The 26602-nt window shown below is 36.9% G+C and overlaps 1 protein-coding gene across 5 annotated transcripts in view; it reads right to left on the bottom strand.

Moving 5' to 3' along the window:
* Nucleotides 1-543: 543 nt before the first annotated feature.
* The window catches only part of LOC127941751 (protein Shroom3-like), a 49991-nt gene continuing 23932 nt past the window's right edge, over nt 544-26602 (bottom strand). For 4 of the 5 annotated variants that reach the window (XM_052537121.1, XM_052537124.1, XM_052537126.1 and 1 more), the window contains 9 exons: nt 24105-24182; nt 17247-17381; nt 12094-15097; nt 10696-10757; nt 9591-10271; nt 8235-8567; nt 6490-6583; nt 5122-5394; nt 544-1887 (listed from right to left, as the gene is read on the bottom strand). In XM_052537121.1, coding sequence (XP_052393081.1) covers nt 1540-1887; nt 5122-5394; nt 6490-6583; nt 8235-8567; nt 9591-10271; nt 10696-10757; nt 12094-15097; nt 17247-17381; nt 24105-24182 — 5008 coding nt within the window. In that variant the 3' untranslated portion in view covers nt 544-1539. The remainder of the gene's footprint in view (nt 1888-5121; nt 5395-6489; nt 6584-8234; nt 8568-9590; nt 10272-10695; nt 10758-12093; nt 15098-17246; nt 17382-24104; nt 24183-26602) is intronic. The other variant, XM_052537122.1, reaches the window with a different exon arrangement.

Raw genomic sequence — 26602 nt, 5'->3', positions numbered from 1 at the left:
GAAATCTGAAATATTTGACAAGTACATCAATCATTTGACATGGATACATGTTATTCTGCTTCTAAACAGGAATGTATACAAGCATGAATTGTTGCCTTATAAAAAGCAAATATAAAGTTCTGATACTTTTTGAGTAATCATGTCAAATACTATTGAAAAAAATCACAATCTGTAAGTAACACTTTACATATAGTGTATGTATACAATAAATTAAATGCAACAGTTCTTGTGACCTTCATTAAGCATTGCAAAGTGAAAACAATTCCTTATGAAGTTTGCATGCCTGAAACGCTGCATTAAAATATGATTTGCAAGCTGAATGTGGGATTCATTTTTGTTTCTTGGTATAAAACAGGTGAAATCTGACTGTTTATGATAAACCAGTTTAATTAATACACTAATATGCTATACGTTTCACATCTGCATTATAACTTTCAGTAGTATATTTACAGGACATGATCATTCAGAAAGTGCAGGTGTTTTCTTTATATTAGAATTAAATCCTAATTAAACTTCAAATAACACAACACCAACACAACAATGTTGTATTTAAAAAATAGATTTATTTTGCTTCCAATTGTGCTCTTTTTGCCTTTAAACAGTGTAAAGCATGGCTGAACTGTTTCTTTAGATTAGCCCCGTCAAAATATCAATTGCATGAGTATCAGATGAAACCAGCAGTTCTGCCTCATTCAAGAACAGTCGGATATAAATGCTTCCATTATGAGCATCTACAGTTTGCTGCTATCACGGCCTTTTCATACAGATGTACAAGGGTTAGATATTTCGTAAATAATATGTTCTTCAAATAAAAAACAGCCACAAATTAAAATAAATTGGCAAAATAGTTTGGGCATGTGCATTGTGATCAAACCCCCTGCATTCAGCGGAGCTGTGAATAATATTCAAACTGAAACCGAGTACTGATATTGTGTTCAAGTGCTGATGAAGCATCATTATTGTCTCTGATTTAGATATAATAGCACCGGCTAAAATCGCCCAAACACACCCTCACTAGTCATTTACTTTACAAAAATACAATACCTATTTTGATTTTTAACCATCTACATTTTAAAACCACGAGGGGATGGAGTATTTACAGCAACGTACAGAGTACAAAATTGTTTCGAAACAACGTAAAATCATAAATAATCAGCTGTCGCTTCTATCGACGACAGGAATTTCAAACAGACAGAAAGTGTTCGTGTGTTCAATAGTTTCTTGTCTTTGTGACGTCATAGTGGTTCATGTGTCCCAAAGTGCACAGGACTGGAAACTCTTCGTGTTTCGGCCAATCACAATGAGGCATTTTGTGCCGTTGAACTAGCATTGTGCTTGTGCTTCAGTGTTGTGCTATATATGCTAAGTATGTAGTGTAAATGTGTTTGTTTAGTGTAAATAAAACCACATTTATGGTCTTCCATACTTTAAAAAGTCGGAAAAAGTCATTTCCTTCATTTAAGGCACTTCTCAGTGTGCATTGATTATAGTCAGTGTCACTAATTCTGATTCGTCCTCAGCTGTCTGTGATGGGCGGAGTCAGAGTGAGGTCACCGTGGTGGGACGTGGCAAGTGGGTGGAGTTAAAACAATGAGCCGTTTGCAGGGCGGAGTCAGTGTCCTTTGGGCGGGCCTCAGGGGGGAGGGTCTCCTCCAGCCTCTGCACTTGCTCCTCCCCCTGCCGTATGAGCTCGTCCAGGTGGCGCTGGCGAATCAGAAGAGCAGGTTTGATGCGGATGTAACGCTGGTAGTCGTGCAGCTGCGGGCCGCTCAGGTAACCTGCCAGAATGTCCAGAACCACTCGCTCGCGCCGGTCCAGGTTTTCCTTCAGCTCTCGAGCGTCTTCCTGTTGACTGCACAACTGCTTCCTCTTCAGCTGCAGCGATTCCTAAAGATACAGACAAACATATCAGAAATTAATACCTGTATTCAGCAAGGATGCATTAAATTGATCAAAAGTGACTTTTATAATGTTACAAATGATTTAAATGCTGTTCTTTTGAACTTTCTATTCATCAATGAATCGTGGAAAAAAATAAGGTATCACGATTTCCACAAAAATATGAAGCAGTACAACTGTTTTCAAAATTAATACAATAATACGAAATATTTATCGAGCAGCAAATCAGCATATTAGAATGATTTCTGAAGGATCATGTGACACTGAAGACGGGAGTAATAGTAATAAAGTAATAAAATAATAAAAAAATATAAAATTTAGCAATATTACTGTATTTTCGATCAAGGAAATTCAGCCTTGATGAGACTTCTTTCAAAAACGTTAAAGAATCTCATGTTTAACAGTACTGTACATAAATATTTACAGCTGTACATGATGCTAGATGAAACAGAAATATTATTTCCAATAATAATGTTTCAGCATGTCATCAGCGGTCTTTGGTGTTTAAGGAATGGCTAGTTTCGCTTACTCCGCAAACAAGGATGTATTTATGACAGGTCTAATGTTTGTAGAAGACTTCAATTGCATAATATTGCAGACAGGTGTTTCCACAGAAAAGGCGTTTAACATCTCTCTCAACAGATACTAATAGTTCTGCAGGGTTTATTCGTACAGTTCCTGATGCCTGCTGAACAGGATTGGCCGTGTTAAACCATAACATAAACAATGGAGCACAAGCACATGACTCTATGACTTAAAAAGAAACGCTTTTGAAGATACAGGGATTTTTCTGATATATGTGACCCTGGGCCACAAAAAGTGTCTGAAATCTGAATAAATAAGCTGTCCACTGATGTATGGTTAGTTAGGATCGGACAATATTTGGCCGAGATGCAACTATTTGAAAATCTGGAATCTGACGTCGCAAAAAAATCTAAATATTGAGAAAATGGACTTTGAAGTTGTCTAGATGAATTCTTAGCAATGCATATTACTAATCAAAAAATTAGTTTTGATATATTTACAGTAGGAAGTTTACAAAATATCTTCATTGAAAGATTATCTTTATTTGATATCCTAATGATTTTTTGGCATAAAAAAATATCGATAATTTTGACCCACACAATGTATTTTTGGGTATTGCTACAAATATACCCCCAGCGACTTTAAACTGGATTGTGCTTCAGGGTCACATATTCTGTAAAAAAAAAAAGAGAAAAAAAGGGGTTTCTGAAATACACATGCATGTCCCATATCTAAAATATTACTGAAGGTTAAGATTATGTCATGAGATATTAAACACACAAAGTCTAACTATCATGAACTTGACCCTCAATTCGTGACGATGTTGACTCGGTGTAATTCACAGATTAGACTTAATCTCTGTCCTCGGCTGAGTTTGAGACGCATGTGTCTGAAATCAGTCACTCTGTGAGGTTATATAACATCCTGTCATTTATTTGGCTTTCTCAGAGTGAGTAATTATCTGGATCGGCCCGTCATTCAGTGAAGTAAATGTTTAGGGAGCGGTCAGTGGGAAGGTGATGTGTCCTGTGGGGAGACATACAGACATACGCCTTATGAAACTATTTTAAATGCCATTTTGGTAACTCTTTCATAATTATTATACATGTAGCCTCTTATATGAAAGGCTTTATGCAATATTAGTACTAGATTGGGTGTTAGATTTTATTTATTCATTGCATTATTTATTTATTTATTCAGCAAGGATGCATTCAATTGATTAAAAGTGACAGTAAAGATATTTATAATGATCCAATGTATGCTGTTCTTCAGAAAAAAAGGGGGGGGGGGTAAAATAAAGCAGCAAAAACTATTTTCAACACTGATAATTATAATAAATAAATGACATTTGACATTATATAAAAAACAGTTATTTTAAGTTGTAATAATATTTCAGAATATTGCATTTTTTACTGTATTTTTGATCAAATAAACACAGACTTGGTGAGCAGAAGAGACTTCTTTCAAAAACAATACAGAATCCCCAAACCTCTGAATATTAGTGTATAGAAATGCATTTGTCACACTATGACCATTTATAATTTACTATTTGAGATTAAGGTTGATTTCAAATACGGAAAACTTGAAGAAAGAAAGAGAGAAAAAGAAAGAAAGACTTGTTCATAACTCCCATTACTATTGCCCAATGTGTTTTAATGTGTGTGATGCTGGCATCTCCCACAGGCAAAGTGGTTATGATGCTGTAATCTTCTAAAATGATCTCTAATCGTTGTTTTGTTCATGTTTATTTCAATCAGGATGGGTAAAAGTGGCTCTCCAGGGCAGTAGATATGTCAGACTGATTGCATTACAAAACCAATCCTTGTTTGTTCACTTGCATATAAAAAAAATAATTTTGAAACGTTTGATGATTTATAACATGTCTGATCATATTGGTCTGAACTTTTGTGCACCACATTTCAGTGCAAATTGTTTTGCAAATGTTTAATGCAGGTCATTTTTAATGCAACTTTGCTAAAATGTTGTTTGTGAGAGCACTAAATAGAATGCATCGACAGCAGCAGGACATTTTTGCTGCTGTACCTTTAAGACTTGTATTTAAACACCATACTTTGCATTTAAAAGAAGCAATAATTCTTGTTCATTTCTTATGCAAAACAGTGTTTACATAGTCTTATGTAACAGTGGCAAAATGTCCCATTTAGTACAAAGCATTAAGCATTATTTATATTAATATATTTAAAATGTATTTATTTATAAGTAATTATACTTTTTTATAGTTTTTAAATATGTTTTGAACTAGATTTTACTTTTATATTTTCCCGGTTCATTTTAATGTTAGCTGAAGGTGAAGTCATTTTATTTTGTGTTTTTGTCATTATGTGTATATAGTTATAAAATGTTATTTTAGTTTTAATATTTTTTGTTCATTACGTTTAACTAAATGAAAATGTTGCTTTGGCAACTAACAAGTTTTATTTTTATTTTTTTTTACTTTTCAGTATTTTTCAAAATTAATATTTTTTTTTTTTTTACATTTATAGTTGACATTTTAGTTCATTCAAATTTCAGAAAGATAACATGAAAATTATCATGGTAAAACTTATATTAAATCATTAAATTAAATAGATTCTGGCATAAGAAACTAATATTCTAATTATTAATATTATTAAATATTAATATTCTAAATTGACCTCAGGGTGTTAAAAGCAGTAGATTTTCTGTTAGACTGCTCACCCTCTCCTCTGCAGTGTCGTCGTCGCTCAGGCCGTTGAGAGCGTTCTCCACGCGCGCGAGTCGAGCGCTCAGAGACAGCAGCAGGTTGACGATCTTCTCCAGGTCTCCGACGAACATCAGGTACTTCTCTTTCTCATTGGGTTTGCAGCGCTCCTGAACTAAAGCCTCCATGCTGCCGCCCAGAGCCGTGAAGCGCTTCTGCTGCTCCGAGAGCCCGTCTCTCTCCCCCTGCAGCGACCGCATGCTCACCCGCAGCGCCTGCAACAGCTCCACCTGCAGGACGGGACACAACACTGCACCATCAACACACAGATCAGAGCTCTGGGCCTCATCATCCATTCAGGGAATGAAGAACGGCTTTGTGCTCACTGCCATTGTTTTCATTTCTGTGCCACTGCATTCAATGAATACAATGTCAACCCAGTATGAGAGAGTAAACAATGCAGTCAAGGTTACCACGCAGCAAATAAATAAATATAATCCAAATAGGTTTTAAAATACATTTCAGATTGTACAAAAGTGGCTAAAAACAAAGATGTTAAAACAGGTTTACAAACATAAATCTATAAAATATATGTATAAAAAAGCATATATTAAAGTATTAATAAATACTTGATAGATTTTAGTTATATTTCCTAGTTATTATTACATGTTAAACATATAAGATAAATAAACATAAAATGTGTGCATAGAAATAAATAATGCATTACAAATAGAAACGTTTGCTTATATGAGTATATTTGGTAAGTGCTTATCTTTTACTAGTTATTATTAGATTTCCATAAAAATATAAAAAATGTATAAAAATATTACAAATATAAATATTTTTGTATATTAAATAATTAAATGGTAATAAAAATCTTAATTAAATATTTACATAATTAAAATGCATGTATAAAAAGTTTTACACATTAAATAAATTAAAACATTACAAAAAAATCTACACATTTAAATATATATTTTTAGTAGGTTTTAGTTATTTTATATTTCCTAGCTTATTAGATGTTAAAACAGTTATAACCTATGCATAAAAACAAATATTTCTACATTACAAATATGAATATGAATATATGAATGATAGGTTTTAACATTTATATGAGATGCTGAAACATACATAAATATAAATATATTATTAAATATATATAAATATTTTTTTAATTTTACTTTAATATATATATATATATATATATATATATATATATATATATATATATATATATATATATATATATATATATATATATATATATATATATATAAATATTTACACATTTTAAATATAATTTTTTAATAGGTTTAAGTTACTTATAATTCATAATTATTATAGATATTTATTTTTGTATTTGAATTTCTAAATGTGTATCTGACCTTCTTCTGATTCAAGTAAGCTTCTTCGTTGTCCAAGTTGGTTTCCATTTTTCTTGGAGCAGCCTGAGAGGGAGTATCTGGACCATCTTCAGCTCTAATGGAGGTCAAACACATGAAACAAAGAGAAGCGTTGGTCTTGTTCACACTAGTTTTCCTCCTGAGTGCCCTATTTTTCAGATACAGGGACAGAGAACGGCTAAAATCCACATTCCCCGTGTCAAACAGAGCACACGTAATTACACGTTTAGTTCAGCGCCACAACAGAACAATCACAAACAAAACTGCTGTTTTATGTTTTAAGTGACAGATAAATGTTTTAAAACAATAACTGTGGTATTACCATGGTTCATACAGTATACTTAATATAAATTATAATAAAAGTAATGAAATTATACTTTTAATGTTATGCAAGTTGCTTTAGATAAAAGCATCTGCCAAATGCATAAATAATAATAATAAAAAAAGCTATTACCTCAGTACACGTTTAAAAAGGTATGGTTTTTCAAGGTATTATGTCCAAAAAACATTTAAATGTTTGGTTAATCAGATGAATTTCCTGAAAAAAAAACCCCAATATATTATGAGCTTATGTGCAGGATTGTCTACTATCTGAGTGTATCTACAGTTTTCATCAAGTGGCTGGTGAAGATTGACTATTTCAGGATCGGCCACTAGATGTCAGTGTAGTTCTGCTCTGATTAGCGGTCACCTGTGATTATTGCATTGAACCTTTTTATAAACTGTCTCTGTGTAAGGCCATATATTTTGGACCATGGTACTCTTTACTTGGAGTAATGACGTAACTATTTATATCCGCCAGGCGAGTTATTGACTGGTGCTTAGCTTTTTTGATAAATAATTATGTCTGCTGGCTGAAATACCATTTAAAATCTTACAATAATCTTGTCAATAGATAAAAAATACTTACATTGGAATGTATTTAATTTAAAATAGAAATACATTTTAGTCATTAAATTTATTAATCATGGCAGTGTTATTTTAGTATTATTTATATACAATTATTTAGTATTTATAAGTAGTTCATAAGAAATAAGTTCATAAGAATTTTTCATTTATTTATATATATATAACTTCATTTTTTATATGTGGTACTTAAACTTATTGAATTTTTTGTTAAAATTTGTTTACATTTTTACATTTAAGTATTCCATCTAATAATTATATTTTATTTAATGTTTATTCATTTTATATCACTTCATTTTTTATATTTTTCATTTATAATTTTTGTTCACAACAAGTTGAATTATTTCATCTAATATTTATATTTGGTTTCAATTAATTAAAACGATTTTTTTCATAGTTTTAGTTTTAACTAAGAGTAAAACCACTGCATCCTGGTCTCTAGATATCTTTAACACCCACTGAAAACACTATCAGTCGTTCACTGCCTTGTGTAGCATGTAAATAGTACAGTAGTTTATATTATACATCAAAGTAGAATATTATCAGCTAAAATCATCTCAGTACCGCCACAGTCGCTTTTTTCTAAGCAGCATGAGTGAATTATCCACTAAATACAGGAAACACACAGACGTTTACAACATGATCTATTGTTGCGTTATCGCAATAAAATGATACGGTGACCTGCAAGCAGTAATATAATCAACTTTAAACAAAGTGCTCTTGTGTTTATCAGCCCAGTGAGTATGAAATCCACCTGATTATTGGGTAACGCTATATTCATGATTCCCGTGGTTTATCTTCAGCATCTGTCCAACACTCACCTGTCACTCAAACGGCTGCAGCAACTGCTCGTCCTGTGTGAGGGGAAGATGTCCTCCAGCAGATCCAGGGTGGTTCTTCCTGCCCAGGTGTCCAGGAGCGAGGCGAGTGATCTGTCGTGGCTCACCAGCTCTCGGGCTAACGTCTCCACGAGCAGCTCGGCTTGTGTCCGCTCTCGTCTGGACAGAAGATGCCCGTCGACTCCCAGGATCTCAGAGGCGTCCTGCTCTAGAGGAGCGCTGGTGATGTCAGGGTTCACCGCTGGAGTCGTGCAGTCGTTTGATGGTCGCTCAGGCTCTGGATGAGATGTAGCCTCCGTCAGATTCTCATAACTGCTGCAATGTGAAAAGAGAAAAAAAAAAATCACGTTACGGTAATGAGACTGAAAGGCTCCTCTTCTTTTGGAAAACATAAAACTCAAACAAAATCTGGGTTAAAATCAGGCATTTACAATGAAAGTAGATTTAGCTGATTTGTAAATTGTTAAATTAATCACTATTTCAACAGTACGATCATTGCAAACTAACCCAAAACAGTTTAAAATGCTCTACATTTCAAATAATATGCAAGTTTTGACAACATTAAAAGTGTTTTTATAAAATTATAAGCTTCATACTATGGAAGAATTTTATTTAACCATTTTATTTTTAATTATCCATGTGGAGTCTGGCCAAAATTTATTTAAAATATATGTTGTAAGCAGCACAGCTATTTAGTTTAAACCTTTAAAGGACAAAATATTAAAAAAAATGTGCTTAAAGAGACAGGAAACTAAATTTTCTAATGTTTCTAATGTATTTTTAAAATAACTAATTTTGTTTAAACAATATAAATATATTTAGACTGAAAATTGATTAAACATGGGTGGAAATAAACGAGAAAAAAAATACTTAGCAAAATCTATATTAATTTGTGTAAATATATTTTACATTTATGTTAGCATTTTTATTTTGCATTGCATTAAAAATGCACCTTCATATATGTATTTTTTGTCATACGTGTTGCCTCACTAGAGCCTTGATTTTTGCTTCATTTATATTTTTAATGAAAGAAAACAAGGGACGAATTGCAATTGTTTTTTGTGGTTTTCCACATTGTTACAAATGCTGCCGATTGAGTTCTACTCTGAACCCAGAACATTCCTTTAAATGTGACTGTACTGTAACATTTCATCATGATGAATGTGACTGACAAGTTCGTTTGTTGCTTTTGGAACAACATTCCTATCAAACAAATCATAAGCCAAACCCTAACCTCGATGAAAAATAATGAGGGATACGATCTAAAATCATCTTTCTCAAGCCCTTAACCTGGGCTTTAATCCCTCAAATCTGATTGGTTGATAGAAATGTCTCTACCTGCTGGGCCGTAATGGTCCTGGATGCTGTAAAGACTTCTGGACTGGGGGTGTGAGAGGCGGAGGAGGCGGGAGCTCCTCCATAATCTCCGTCTCTCTGAAGAGCAGTGGTGGAGGAGGAGATGGTGGCGGAGGCACTAAAAACACTTCATCATCATCTTGCGACACAGCTATACTCTGAACATCTTGAAGGTTCGATTCTGAGATCCGAAGAGAGAGAAGAGGCTTTGCCGGGGAAACCGGGCTCTCGGGAAGGGTCTGGAGCCTTGAATCAAGTTGTGACCCCGTGACCTCTGGGTGTGGAGGTGGACACGGGAAGTCCTTCAGAGTGTCTTCAGAAGTGCTGGTGTCGCTGGAGTTTTGCCGCAGCATTCCCGGTGCTCCGGATAGGCCTTGTGGGCCAGTTTCGGGAAATGCAATCGAATCCAGGTTGGGCTGACACAGTCTGTCTCCGTTATGCCAGTCGAGGCTGGCGGCAGTGCCTGGAGAGGTGAAAGGGCACGGGAGTCCCACAGACGCAGCCAGACCAGAAGCACTCTGCACTCTAGGCCGGTCTGAATGTCTCTGACGCTCGCGCCTCAACACAGGTGCGTTTTGCTGGACAGGACCCAGGTTTAGCTGGAAACTCCTCTCAGTACGTGCTGAATATGATGGCTGTATCTGTTCTGTGTTCGCCAACACCCTTTTAAAACATGCATATGAAATGATTATGATAATTTATCCTTCAGTGTCTGGTGGGAAATTGTGCATGGCTCAAAACAAACTCTAAAATAGCTGCAGCGGGACTCTTGTCACTGCCTTCTGACCAATTAAGGGTTGATCCGTAATTTAAGACCTTCTATGGGTAAATATTTCCATAAAACTCTGTTTCAAATAGTTTTGAACTTGCTCTTTTAAGGACTGATCTGCACAATTCTTCTACAAAAATGTAACTTATGTTAATTTGTCTTCAACTGAAGCCTATAGTATACAAATTTAGATCATGCAATGAAAACTGATTAGATATTTAATTGTTTTAGTATGTGAATTCGGTGCGAAAATCTACACATTATATAGGATTTATTTGTAGGACAATGGGAGTAAATGTTTCTTAATGTATACACAACCTGTTTTCAGAGGATTCCTTGGAGGAAACTCTCAACATCTGAAGGTCTCTGGTTAAGAAGTCCTAGACAAAAAGAGAACCACAAAAAATAGTAAAGTTTCATAAACCAGGAACAGGAAGTTAATCATTATTTCATGGTTACCTCAAGTTTAGAGAATGTTGGTACTTTGATGTTAATTTAAAACTTAAGCGCATGCCATGACTACTGATGAACTAAGATCCGTTAATAAAAAAGAGACACGGCATGACAACATCCTCATAGCTGAACTATGTCGTATTCAATTAGTATGTCTGTGAATTGAATCTAGTGCTTGGTTTAATTTGTTTCATGGCCAGAATGTGTCAGTTTATGTAAAGCCATTTGATCGTTTTTATTTTATATTTTATCTACCGCTTGAACCATTTCTATTTTTGGATTGCTGGAATAGTCTGGGATTTCACAGGACAGTTGTGCGTCTACTGTACATGGTCATCATCATACCAGAACCATTATCGTTTACATAAAGGATAATTATGCTCCTAGATAAAATGGCTTTCTAAACCATTCCAAATATTTCAAACCATGACGGGTCGTCCATTATCTCCTCTCTGGCACAGAAGGAGTGCAGTTATCTGTTGCACATCTGTCAGATCTCTGACTAAAGCCCAGGCTCTGTGGCACCAAACAGGAAGTGAGAAGCTCCGGCCTCTTCCTGTGGTGCACCAGGAGTGGGTACAGGAATGATTATCTGCCCACGTCTAGGAAAGGGACTGCTCCTTTGCTCTATAACGGACAGACCACCAAGTACCATAATTGGGTGAAAACTTATGCACTGTTTATCACTGAACACCAGCTTGACCATCACCCTAAATTAAAATGCCATAATTTGACCTTCCAAAGACTTGATTTCTTCTGTTGAACGTAAAAACACGTTTCAAGAACGTTTCAAACTGTTTTTGTCCATACAAGTTCGATGGACGTCAAAAACAAGGTTTAATTTGGACCCCATTGACTCTTATTGTACATTCTTCAATTTGTCCTCATTTGTGGAAAAACAATAAGTCATACAAGTTTGGAATGACATGAGAATGAGCAAATGATGACCATTTTAATTTTTAAAAACTACGTAGAATTTTTTTTTACAGTTTGCGTGTGTCCGGGAGTGGAAATGTCGCTTATTCTGAGGACATCTGATTCTCTTCAGTTCTGAGGGTTTTTCATTAGCTTTCTAGCTAAGGAAACTCTGAGTGAGTAATTGGTTTGAACTATTCAATAAGAGGGTTAAAATAAGCAAATTTACTCTTCCGTGAACATTTCGGTTTATCTTTGTGTGGTATGAAGTCACGTCACTTCAATGATCTAACCAATGACACAGTCAAGTTCATCCAGCTTGTTTGCCACCTAATAAATGAGTGTTACCTGACTATAGTTCTCAACTGGAGATGACTTGGAGCGGAAGTGCTGAGGAACGGGACGTTCTTCACTATGGTCCAGCAAATCCTCCGCTGAAGCTGACCTCCCTGAGCTTCTGGCAGAGGTGGCTCTCTCAAAAGCGGCTTTCAAGTGCTGTGGAAGGTTATGTCTGGTCAGGGCTGGGCCTGATTTGTGAGATTCAGGATTTGTGCCTTGTGACTGCTGGCCAAAAACCTCAGGCTGTGTGGGGTTTGGGGGGTAAAAGGGGCTTTGCATTCCTGCTGGAAGGGTGGAGGCTTTACGTATACCACCAGTGGGGCCATCGTATGCTGGCTCTCGCAAAGAGCACATACTTGGGGTGGAGATTAGGCTTCGCAAGTCAGCAGAAGAGGAAGAAGCAGACTGAATATAAGCACTATGTGGGCGGTTTGAATGTCCATCTACTCTTCTACCTGTTTTGCGTTCAATATACTCAACAAGTGCATCTTGTTGCATTTGTTTCAAATCAGGCTTGGAGGAGAAAAATCTGGGATCAGTGTTACGATTCGCCACTTGCTCGAACATCCTACGCCTGTCCGCAACACTCGTTTCACTTGCCAGAAACTGCTGTTGAACCTTCCTGTCAGCCTGATTGGGTTCCTGAGTCACCACTCCAACTTCATGCATGTTTTCAGGCTCAGAATATGATCGCTTCTTTTGCTCCATTGTGAATCGTTTGCGTCCACAGATCCGCATAACTGGGGGCCCAACAGCTGGGACACTGGGGAGATCTGGAGGAGTGGGTCTGTTTGGTGCTTCAAGAGGAACAACATGGCGTTCCTTTGGAGTGTGTGGGGATGTTGTAGCTGGTTTGGGATTTGTACTGGGTCCTTTTCGTTCTAGAGACATGTGTTTAGCTGGCACTGGTGGAGGGTTAACATTAAGGTCACGTCTTCTGAAGGAAGTTGACCTTAGAACTTTAGACTGGGCATCTTTAACGCTGTCTCTGTATGCTCTGTTTAAAGATGTGTCTTGGATGGTGCCTAATATGTCATGAATGTCACCTTTCCTATTGATGTCTTTTCCATTCCCTTCACCAAGCTGAAAGGTGCTCTTACTTCTTTGAAGACAGGTCTTGTGGGTAACGAAAGGTTCTTGCTGCTGGCGATGTTGGACATGATCACTACTTCCACGTCTTGTTAGGGAATCCTGATGCACATCCATGTGTCCATCATAACTTGCCATGCAAGAAGTACTTTGAGTTCTCCCATGAGGGACCGAGCTGTTGCTGCTCTCCAACATGTTGCGCACATCGCCTAATCCAGAGAAAGAGCTCTTGGCACTTAAAGGTCGCGCCGTTTGGCTTGGACGAGCCATAGAACCATTGTGGGAGAGGCTGCTATGACTGCGAGGCTTGACTTGCTGTCTCTCAAAATGACTTACTTTCTCCAGCACGGACATGCTACGCTCACTTTGGAAACTGGATTGACTAGTTGTACTCTCAGGACTGGCACATCGTTGAACCTCAGCAAGTGCATTCTCCAGTCTTGTCAGGGGATGATCCAGGTCTTGCGCTTTCTGCTGGAGAGCACTAGACTCACTGTAGCACCTTGAAGGTTTAACTATTTGGTCACTTCCTTGAGTTTGAGTGAAGTTTCCTCTGTATGTTTGAGCAACATGTCCCTGTGAAATTTTCCCAGTGTGTCCTGGGTCTGGATGAATGCTTTGCTCATTACATTTATTTAGTTCTTCATCTTGAGGTGGCTTGTAATTGTCGTAATCCTCCATACCAAGTGAGAAACTTGGTCTCTCTCCTCTTGGTTGCACTGGGGTGTAAGGGTCCCTCCTCTCCTGGGGTACAAATGGTGTTTGTGACTTCTGCATTTGTGGTTGCAAGTGAGGCCGATAAAAAACAGGTTTGACTTGAGTGCCATCTTGCACTCTATCAGAGAGCTTTGGTTGTGCCGAAACATTTGTTTGGACCAGATTTGAGCTAGGAGCATTGCTTTGGTATCCATTTTCAATGATGACCCTGTCCTCTTTCACTGGTCCAACCAAGCGGTCACAGTGATGGTTGTGCTTGCTCTCCTTGGCTAGTGCTGGGTAGACACTACCAGAGCCAGGGTTGCTGGTTGGAATTTGTGCAAAATGAGGCTCAGGAGGTGGAACAGGGTAGATGCCAGTGGGTAACATGAGGCGACCGGGTTGTGCGGCCTGAGGAAAACCCTGTTTGGGTTTGGTAGTAGGGCTACTTTCGGGGCTCTTTTCTATGACTGTGTGCAACTGACCTTCAGCCCCGAACGAGGGTTTTCCTGTTGCCACAGAACCACTTGAGTGATGCCAGGAACCCTTGTGAAGTGCCCGCTGTGACCGAGCATGTTCAAGACTCGACCAAGAGTTGGGACGCTCATGATTGCGAAATGCTGCATAGCTGTCACTGCGTAATGGAGGCGCTGGCGCCCCCTTAAGGTTCTCATAGGAATGCCGGTTGTGCACTGGATCCCACACTGGCCCAACACTGTGGCGTTGGGAGCTGGAGGTGCTTCCACTACTCCCATTGCTTCCACTACTACTACTGCCACGGTGACAGATCTGGCCTGAGACATTCCCACTTCTAGACTGTGCTCTGCTGTCACCGGATCTCATAATACCTGCAGAGCTGATCTCTTGCTCTTCAGACACACCCTGTTGGGGGTCGTACACAGTGCGTGTGTACCGAATGTCAGCTTGCTGCATCCCTTCTCTCTGTGGAACGTTCTCCATGGAATATGACCTCTCTTTGTTAAATGATGGAGCTGCCGCAAGATACTCTGGGATACTGGAGCTGGTCGAAAAGGAACTGTATGCAGAATCCCGCTTGCTGTGCAGGTGATCAATGCTGCTGGAGGATTTTGATGATGATAGTTGATAGCAGGAGCTGTAGGCTGGGTGAGTGTGATCTAGGCTCTCCATGCTGCCCCGGGAACTGTACTGATCTGGGCTCTTCCTAAGGAATCCTGACTCAAATCCTGATAAGTCTGTGCTTGAGGCACTGTAGAAAAAAACCAAGAGACACATGAGTAATATACTATTAACTGTATATACTGATTAAAGTTATTTAGGGTCATTGGAATAGAAGGAAATCAATGACCCAAAATAAATTAGGTCAACAGTTTAACAAAAATTTATATTCACTTAACTGTGGTATATTAAGATAAAACAATGCACTAATGCAATGAAATAGTAAAGTAATTCTCACTATTTTACTATAATGGGGAAAAAGAGAAGAATAGACCTAAGAGCTATCATTTTTATTGGGATAATATAACTGCAGATTGAGATGCTGTTCTGGTTGTCGGTCTGAGCAAAATTAGTAGCTGTTACAGACTTGGATAGATATCAAAGACAGTGATTTACTGCTTCTTATGAAATATGAATGAGTTCATAGCCACAATTTGAGTTGCTATCCCTGTGATGCAATTCCTCACTAGAAAGAACAAAGATTAGATTACATCTGATAAGAATAACTGTCACAATGCACTTGATGTTATTGATGTCTGGACTGTTTACAAAATATCTGGTGTTGATTACACTGTAATATCCATAAAGTTCTAGTGAATTTGCATTGAGATTTCCTTTCCTCATTCTTCCTCTTCTCTGACCTAATGATAATGTGTCATATCTAAACCATTAGATCTGTTACCAAACTCATTGACTGTGGGAATTGGCTACCTTAAAGTTGGAATCATGGCAAGTTTTTGAATGTGTGTTGGACAGTGATGCATAGGATTTCAAAAAAGGTGGAAACTTTCCAGGATTTTTTTTTTTGCCATATTCCAGGAATTTTTGGAAAGTTTCTTGAAATTTACTGGAAATTTTAGTGATGCACTGGGTCTGTTGAGGCGAATGCCCTTTTATGGGTAAGTGATTGCCAGACTCTGAAAGCTGGCATCAGACTGTTGGTATTTCTGCTGGCATAATTAACATGATGTCACTGACCCATTGTCAGCAGCTCTGCAGTTACTCCTCTAAGAACTAGAGCAACCAATCACAGTCTATCAAACAATGACCACCAGGTCTCAGAAAGTGGAACGCTATTGGTGTTGCCCACGGTGAGTATGGGACCCTTCAGAGGGTTGTTGAGGGAGTGTCATCCCAAATTTTTTTTTTTTCATTAGACTGTGCGTCAATGCTTTGCCCTCTGGTCTTCTTCAAACACTGAAAATGTTTTTCTTTCAGTGTCATCATTGATGACACTTGAACCTTCTGGTCTAAATACAGTGATAATGACTGAGGTAACAAGCGCGCAAGGTTTTTGAATGTTTGGGGGGAGTATGCGGACAAATTAGGTCCATGATCATACACAAAAGGAAACTACCAACAGAAAGACAATACAGCCACTTCTGACCAAAATAATCCACATGCATGTATACTTAGGGTCATAATAATGGACTTTTTAAAATGGGTCCTATTATGCATTTGAACTTTTTTATTTTATTTTATTTAGTGTTTAGTTTGTATGTCAGCTTCAAAGGTAGATATTTCGTTAACAAGAACTACAACGAACGGCTTATTTGGACTACTGCATCGTTTTCTGGAGTTTGTGATTTCACAAAGCGGCCCATTAAAATATCACTAAAATAATTCCCATCAACAGATATTTTAATGGTTGGGGGTGTGGGGAGGGGCAAGGTCATGGTTTGAACGCTTGGTTGATTGCAGAAGCAATTCTTATTCATTGTCTTGTCTGATGCAGAGTTAGGACCATAATAGGATCCCTTTAAAAGCCATTGGTTTATGAATATGCACTCACATGCCACCACTTCGTCAAGAGCTAATTTAAACTATTTTAGAGTAAGTATATGACATGCTAGATAACATATTCATGTGTCAAGTGGTTCAACTTACAGGTAATACCTCATGAAGTCAAATCAGGTGCTGCAACCCAAACTAAGGACACATAACATTCTCTCTCTCTGAATGAATGTCGTCATTGTTAGTGGATTGTTGCTTAGCTGACTTGGCTAATCCTTCAGTTGCATTGCTGGGAACTGTAAAAACGGTCATCTTCACGATTGTATCTCAGTCACGATCAAATCTCACATGCTAGCCTTGTGAAATATAGAGAAAGAATGTCTGAAGAAAGACAGTGTTATATTGTTTGCTCTTAAACAAAGGCACTAGACTGCAGATGCACTGACCTGGAGTGGTAGCTCTGGTGCCAGGGGGCTCCCACACCACCCTGGGTGACTTGCATCATGCTTTCTGAGTCCTGAGGGACGTCACCCAGCTTCGTAGAATGCCAGGAATGAGGGCGAGATCCAGGCTCACTCCGTCTGGGAAAGAGAGATTTAAAGGAACATAAAAATCTATGCCTTTCTTTTGCAGAAAACAACTCATACACAGAGTTAAACACAAATACTGTGACTATACTTTCACAAAAAACAAAATCAAACTCAGGAATAGTTTAGTGAGAAGTCAAAGTAGTTTAATGTAAACAAATCATGCATTGTCTTGTGTAGTCAAGGCCACTGAGGATCAAAACATCCCTGAAGAATGTTGCACTGCCTTATAACCAGCATCTCAATCTGTAAATATCAGTAAATAAATACTTCCAAATGTACTCACTGACAGATTGAGCATTTATATATTTATACATCATAAATATTTATTCCTAAGAATGAGAAATACAATTATGGGAAGCTGGATGTATATTCCCATTTCTTTTTTCTTGGCACAGGGTGCTGTAGTGTGTTTTCGAAACACGGCAAGAATGTCGGGCACTGTCCAAAACAAAAACATTTTTGGTTTCAAACAGCGTGGAACATAATGAATGTTCTTCATATAATGATCAGCAGACTGTCTGTACCTACTGCTGCTCCAGACATTCAAACACACACACACACACACACACACGTTTGTTTTTGTGGAAAGTGGGTTTATCACTTAGGTGTAATGGTTTTTATACTGTACAAAGTGTATGTTCTATTGCCCTTCACCAACCCTACACCTAACCCTAACCCTCACAGGAAACTTTGTGCATTTTTACTTTCTCAAAAAAACTCATTCTGTATGATTTATAAGCATTTTGAAATGGGTTATGTCCTCATAAGTCACCCTCTCCTTGTAATACCTGTGTCATAACCATGTCATTATACAGAGTTGTGTCCTGATATGTCACAAAAACAAGAACACACACACACACACACACACACACACACACTTGCCAGCTTGTGCCCAACACGTCTGCTGACTGAAGTGAAGCTTTAAAGTTCTAGGGCATGGGTATTGTAGTGCAAGCAGTGGGAAAGTGTCTAGCACGATTTGGAGAAAAATCACTTTTTTAAATAAAATTTGGATTGCGATTTGAAATGCTTTAAATGCTTAAATGCAATAAAAAAAAAAAAACATTAAGACTTTAAAATATAACATTAAATAATAATTTATTTTTATTAAATGAACATTTTACAATAAATATCACAAAAATATAGTTATTCTTTGTTTTAGGATCCTAATGCTTAAAATGTATTTTTTTTTTTAAAGCTCTGGGTTTGCTGTGCTTGTTTATAGGGCTCACAATTAGGCCAAACATTTTGTGATTTATAGATTAACATGACTATAATAGTAATATAAAATAAGAAATATTACTGTAATATACCACTGTAAAATCAAAAGAATAGTATGTCTTTGTTTGAAGAGCTGTACTCTTAAAATGTTTTAAAGCCCCAGGTTTGCTATGCTGCAAAATTTTTCCAAACACTTTGTGATTATATAAATTATATATCATTATGAAAACAGCAACAACAACAACAAAACAAAATATTAAACAGAATAAGAAACAGTCTTATAAAATAAATAAATATATATATATATTTTTTTTTTTATTGAGGCACTGTAATGTCCTCCAGAAAGCTGCACCTTCATGATTCAGACTGATCACACACAGATTGTTTCCCTAACAACCCACTCCCTTGAATTTTGACCCTGCTCTACGGAGACAGATCAGACACCGCATCTCCAAAACATCTGACTTTTATTGCATGTTGCTATGGAAGTGACTTTAACACGCCCTCTTCCAAAGGGCTGCTCCTTCTGACCAGGCTAGATTTGGACCAGATCTGTCATAATGACTCCTGCAAGTAAAACATTTGCACTCAATGTTGAGCAGAGAACACAAAACACGTCTGACCACCTTAGGATGCTTCGAACTGCAGTTAGATCAGAAACTTTCATGCAAACAGGAAACACTGATCTAGAAGTAGATTCACAGGAACGCAGATATTTTCTCTAGGGAGGATGATTAGGTAGCATTTTTTAAATAGTTGCTGTAATGATTAATCATATCATTTTCAGATTCATGCACTGGATGACCTGATCGACAAGAGGTTATTCAAATGTTGTAATATGAAATACTTTGAGACATGGTGATTATTGTTAAATTAAAAATAAACTTTTTGTAAAGTTAAATAATATAATTTAAATAATAGAAAAGTAAAGAAATAAAATAAAAATAAATAAAATTAGTTAGAAATATTCGTAATGAACTGAAAAAATGTTACGTTGAATCACAAAAAACAAAAAATAAATAAACATGAACTAAAAGTAAATTATACCCAATTATAAATATATAATAAAACACTATTACAAATGACTGACGGACATAATTACTAAAAATTAAACTCAAAATCTACTAAATCACTGCTTTTAAAGCGACTGTTAAATGACTTCTAGAATTAGAATTTGGAATTGAATTAGAATTAAAAATTAAATCCTACTCCGTGCCATGCAACACTGCATTTTCCAAAATATCTATTTTTTATATTCCACATTAGAAAGCAAGCCCTACGAGTTTGGGGTGAATTAATCATGACGAAATTTTCATTTCCTTTAACATTATAGATTTAGAAGATTTATAAAAGTTTATAAGGCAAGTGATGAACACAAAGCAGGCCAAACCCTTCCTCAAACCTAGTAGCATTCTAGTGAAAGCACTACCTGACCTGCATCCCCTCGTTCCCTTGCTATCCTCCCTTACCAAGCTCTCAGCAGTTACCTTGCAGTCAGTCTCAGCACTTTAGAGATCAGACCCGTGGCCAGACCATTGATGCTGGTCTCCGACGGCGCCTTGCAAAGCGCCCCATCCGACCTTCCCAGGTTCGATTTCTGCTTCCTCCGCAGCTTTTTACGGTAAAATGCCCCGAGCAGCTCCATGGCGTCTTTAGCAGTCTTCTGATAAACTGAGAATAAAATGCGAGGTGGCTGGAAGGGTTGGTGGGGGTGCAGTTTGACGACGCAAAGATCATCAAAACATGCAATTAAATATCATTAAAAAGTCAGGATAAGAACTAGAATAAACATCCTGCCCTTGCCAGCGCTGGACAAACAGATTTCAAAAACGAAGATAGGGAGGAAAAGCTTCCTTCAGGAGATTCGATATTAGAGTTGTAAAGGAGGAGTTGGATTTTAAAAACTGGGATAAATCGTAAAATAACGCAACACACAGACAGCCGGGAGCAAATGGGAACACATGATAGCATGCGTTCATAACATCAAACAAAGACTGGCCTTTGTGTGCATCTTCCTCGGTTTCCTTTCTTTTTCTCCCTCTTCTTCATCATGAGCATCCACGTGATCCCAGACGAGTCAACAAGCCTATCCGTGCCCAGAGGGCATTATGTGAACAGGAAGGCTGTAGTTTGGGTGTGTCTCAGGTTTGCTTTCATGTGTCACTGACAGCCGTCTCTGGGTCTCCAGGGAATATGGGCAGGTGTAATAGCATGGGTGTCTTCACCTGTCTGTAGAATAAGGCCAAAGGACATGAGTGATGTGGTGACATATTTATCCTCAGAAGGACCTGAGGCTTCTTCCACAAATACATCACAAGCTAACGACACCTGAGTACAATAACTGCAGATTTCCGTGGCATCCCAACGTTCCCGGAAGAGATGCTTCACGTCGTGCTCTAATGGTAACCTGACCCCTAGGACATCCAAAGGGTCTGACTCACAAAAAACCCCCAAAACCGTCTCTCTCGGGCCTTCTCGTCGCCTCTCTGGCTAGGCCAGACTGCAAAGGGTGTGTCCCACTGCAGAAACCTTATCTGATCCCTGGGAACGCGGCTCGTCAACTATGCTAATCTGTTTGATCTGAGAGGAAGCTGAAATTGGAGAATTGGAGTAGGCGGGAACGGTGGGCTTCGAGAGGAGAATGGAGATGCTCGCTAAATACTGTCTGTCTGAAAAAGTGTCTGTTGGAAATAGATAGATATAGTTGTGTGATATAGGGTAAATGAAGAGGCCGCAGGTTACATCACAATTTGCATACTTAACGAACCTCAGTGGTGATGGGAAAGTATGTCATTTCATTATATAACAGGATTTATACACCAGTGTTTATATTTTAGTTATTTTCTAAATAAGTTTCCTGTGCTCACAAAGTCTGATTTATTTGATTTAAAATACAGTAATATTGTGAAATATTACAATTTAGAGTTACATTTTCTATGTTTAATTTTGATGGCAAAGCTGAATTTTTAGTGTCACACGATCATTCATAAAACATTCAAATATGCTTTGATGGACAAAGATCAAAAGTAAAAATATCTAAACATCCTTAAAAACAAAGAAAATTCAAGGTACATAAGACATTAAGTTTTATCTTCAGAGAAAATCAAACAAAATTGTTTGAGCTTCATGCTATAATAATAAAAAAACTTCCAAATTCAAAAGCAAAATAATAAAATAATAAATAATAAAATAAGCACAAAGAAAGAAAGAAAGAACAAACTTTGCCTCCTCATTTCAGATCACCTGTGCACACAACTGAGATTAACATATATTTATTTGGAAAACAAGGCTTAATTATATAACAAATATTATTTAACCCCCTAGGCACCACTGGTTTCTTATGATTAAAGCAAAATTGGGATGCAACCTTATAACCTTCATCGGACTGAGGCTATCCAGGGGGAGACGGGTAATGTTATTAATGCATGTTACTGTGGGATTATGGGAAATCCTACCTCTGAGTGTGCAAATAACATTGGAATGTTCACAATCCAGGCACACGGAGCAAAACACAATTGACAGATCAACTGCGAGTGAACTAGACGTTATTAACATCCTAAAAGAAGATTCTTCCAAGCAAGTGAAAGAGAAAGCTGGGAGAGAATTTAAGATGCCAGAGTTTTGAATCTTTATCCCCAGGCACTTTAGACTCACTTCCTGTAATCATTCTGTGAATACCTAAATGTATGAGTACAATAACACGTACACAGATGGAAATAACTGCTCTTGAGTGTTGGGTGGGCCTATAACACTGTTGTCTTGCTTCAGTCTCTATTCATTATATTTTTTACACACCAAAGTTTATCTCAAAATTGTCGAGTCACTCAGTTTCTATGAAACTCTAATCAAAACTTCAATAGCTGCAGGAACTGGCCATCTAAATGCAGAAATGTTTATTTCAGTCTTTTTGTAGCGTTATGACATCCATGACCACATATTCAGAGCACAGGCGTGAGTGGAGCATCCAAATTAAACATTGAAAACAGATAATCTCACAAATCTGCTGGGTTTGAGGATGGTGACGAAACACGGACAAAATCAAGTCACATTCATTATCTGTGTTTAGATGAGAAGGGTGGTAACACTGAACATGATATCTGTCAGTTTGTCTCACCGCGCCATCTGTCGGACCAATGCAATTCTCATTTATGTATTTGAAATTACTGTATATCATATATAAAACTGTATATTATGATTAAATGTTCACAAATACACTACTGTTCAAAAGTTATGGGAGGTAATTTGTTTTTGAAAGACGTCTCTTTTACTCACCAAGGCTGCATTTATTTGATCAAAAACACAGTCAAATCAGTAATATTGTGAAATATTATTACAATTCAAAATAGCTCTTTTCTGTTTGAAATGCATTGTAAAATGTATGCAAAAGCTGTGATGCAAAGCTGAATTTTCAGCATCATTATTCCAGTATTTAGTGTCACATGATCTTCAGAAATCATTCTAATGTGATGATTTGCTGCTAAAGAGATATTTCTTATTTTTATCAATTATTAAAACAATTGCTTAATTTTCAGTGGAAACTGGATTCCTTGATGAACCGCATTTATGTCAAATAGAAATCTTCTTCAAAATTCGTAAAAATTCGTCTTTATTTGATCAATTTAATGCATCCTTGTGCTATAAAAGCATTAATTTCTAAAAAAAAAAAAAAATTATGAAACATAACACTCTTCCAGACCCTAAGCTTTTGAATGACAGTATAAAAAAAAAGAAAAAGGGAATTATGCTTATATGAAAAATAGACATAATAATAACTGTTTTAATGCAAGTCTGTCTTTTAGCCTGTCATCATGTCCAGACTGAACTGCTCGACCTTTCCATTAAAGCCTTGTTCAAAAAAATTGTGAGATTGGGCCGTTACACTATTTACAGCTTATGTACACAGTACTCCATTTTTATTTACACACAGAACAAGAAGAAGAGAAACAGACACAAACTAGAAAAAAAGTTCATTTTGTCATGTAAGACAACAGCATAATCTTGCAGTTCTTCAAAAATCTCCTTAAAAACCCCATTAACAACTCGATACTAATGGATTTAAAGAAAACAGAGACGGGATGCACCGAGAGTCACCCCTGACGCGACCGACTGGAAACCATAAACCCAAATCCACTTCCTGTTAGGGATAGATTAATGTCCTGTTTCAAAATTAAAAGCAAGATTCGGTTTCCTCTAATGAAAAACCTCATGTGTGCAGATCAGGGATATTCTAGAAAACTAAAACTAACACTATAAAGCATTTGTGTTAATTGAAATAAAATAAACTTCAGCTGAGAAAAAAAAATAAATACTAAAACTGAAATAAAAATATTTCTTAATACTTAAATACTTAAAAATAAAACTATTATTTTATTATTTTTAATTGAACTAAATAAATAAAAAATCTAACTATTAATAGAACTATAATAGTATCTCAATAATACTTCAACTCTTCTGCTGAAGCGAGCAGACGTGAGCAAACAGAAAGATGCACACCTGTTTCTGATGCGTAGTTTTACTCCTCCGCTGCATCTGCCGTCTCTGGAAGGACTGAGAGGACCTGGACAACACTCTCTACAAACACAAACAGACATTTAAGTTAGACGTGTACTCTTTAGAAATTACAGACGGTTAAAGCACTCATCTCCTGATGCATGATTCAATTTCTGTAACTAATCTAAACTTTCTGCTCTGTTCTGTCAGACCACTCAATAAAAACTGTAAGAACTTGCTCAGAGATGACCTCATCACAACTATGATCTCATTGAGTTAAAAAAAGGTCTACAACAAGTGTGTCGAGAGGCCTGCATCATATGTGAATGCCTTCTAAGAAATGCTTGTGATGGACATGACTAAACTGGCCCAATTAAACAGAGCTTGATTAGCTGGTTGCAAAAATATGTAATTTTGCATATCCCAGTCTAGACAGTGTGAGTGCATTGGTTACTGTGTAAATGACACACGTCTGTTTGTCTTTAGATCATGCATTTTTGCAGAATCAATGTTAGCTGCAGAGAGGACGGACTCTAGGTTTCACGTTCTCGTGAGTCTATTACGTGGACTCTTGGGATTGACTTCAGGATTTGTTCAAATGCTGTGGTGTTATGGACGTATTTGACAAAGGAGGTCCATGCACCACATGGAGGTATACAGAATATTTTCTATTAACTTAAAGGACAGGATAAAATAAAGCCAAGTCTCTGATGCATGCAATTTAAAAAAAATATATATATATGCATGTATCTGTGTGTGTGTGTTGTTTATTTATAACTATATGCATATAATAATACACTGATTTGAAAACCAAGAACCATTTAAAATAAAAAACCTTGAAACCAGTTTAATGTTGTGCTGCTAAATATTCTTGTGAAATTTTTAGCAAGTGAAAAAACTATTTAGATGAAATTAATATCTTTCATGAAAATTTGCTTTTTGAAGAATTTCAGTCTGGCTTTAGGAAACATCACAGTACAGAATCTGCACTTTTAAAAGTTCTTGATGTTTTATTGACTGTAGATTCTGGAAAGGCAGCAGTTTTGGTGTTACTTTTTACATCTTCGTCTGCCCCTCTTAAATGTGGGATACCTCAAGGGTTCATCTTTGGACCCATTTTATTTTCATTATATATGCTTCCAATTGGTGCTATTTTTCAAAAACACAAAATATAATTTCACTGTAGACTATTGTAATGCTTTGTATGCAGGAGTTAATCAGTCGACAATGAGACGTTTGCAAATTGTTCAAAATGCCACAGCTAGTTTGCTGACAGGATCTCTGAAGTGGAGCCATATCACTCCGATTTTGTTTTCTTAACATTGGTTGCCTATCCGCTATAGAATTGATTTTAAGATTTTGTTGTTTGTTTTTTAATCTCTAAATGGTCTGGCACCACCTTATCTCTCAGATCTATTGCAGATATACTCTCCATCAAGATCACTTAGGTCCTCTGACCAGAAAATGTTAATTGTCCCAAGATCTAGACGCAAACTTTGGGGTGATCATTCTTTTTCTGTGTTGGCACCGAAACTCTGGAATAGTCTGCCTTCGCATATTAGAACTGCCTCCACAGTGGTATCTTTTAAATCTTTCTTAAAAACTAATCTTTTTTCTCTGGCTTTCCTGTCTAAATCAAATAGGTGAGTAAATTTATTATTTGTTTTATGAGAGTAGCTAGATATCTGTAATATTGTATATTATTGTGTAAATGTTTTGCACATTTGTTTTTGTATGTTCTCAAATTGTACAGCACATTGGTCAACCACCTGTTGTTTTTAATTGTGCTTTATAAATAAATGACCTTACTTTACCTTTCACAACATTATAATTGTCTTTTCTGTCACTTATGATTTATTTAATACATCCTTGCTGAATAAAAGAATTGATAAAAAAAAACTTTTTCATAAATTTCATGCTTATTTCTTGTAGAAGGAAAAATATATGACAAAGTTTTTCTGGTGACAAGTGCTTTGAGAGCATATGCTTGCGTGTATCTACTGCACAAACTGTGACTGCAAGAGCTTAGCCAGCAAAACAGCAGCTCAACGGTCCTCCAACCGCACTGAGAAACACTTGTAATGTTGACACAGCATTCCTATAGTTAGGAAAGGTGACATCACGCTCTTTAGAAAAGGCTTTTGAAAAGCTCTCACACACCGCTAATAAAAGACAACACAAAGACTTTTCAAACAAACTTAACACAAACTTTTACTTAAAAGGACAATGCGACCAAAATTTCGGTTCCCACTGACTTCCACTGTTTGATTATTTTCATTTTTGGGTTGACTGTCCCTTTAAAGGAGATAATACTGTGTGAAAATAAGCAGCTTGTACGTTTTGCTAAATTACTCCTTTAACGGATCATAAGCGTGGGAAAGATTTTTTTAAGGACTATCCCTTTAAAAGTGAACAGCTTGCTGCATACCACACTTTCAAATGTTCTTTCTCTTTTAAAGCTTGATTTATCACTCTTTCTTTAGAAGGGTGTGATCGGCCCG

The sequence above is a fragment of the Carassius gibelio genome, chromosome A21, assembly GCF_023724105.1.
Source record: "Carassius gibelio isolate Cgi1373 ecotype wild population from Czech Republic chromosome A21, carGib1.2-hapl.c, whole genome shotgun sequence".
Classification (NCBI taxonomy): Eukaryota; Metazoa; Chordata; class Actinopteri; order Cypriniformes; family Cyprinidae; genus Carassius; species Carassius gibelio.
The sequence above is the reverse complement of the archived record's forward strand: the minus strand, read 5'-3'. Positions and strand labels throughout refer to the sequence as shown.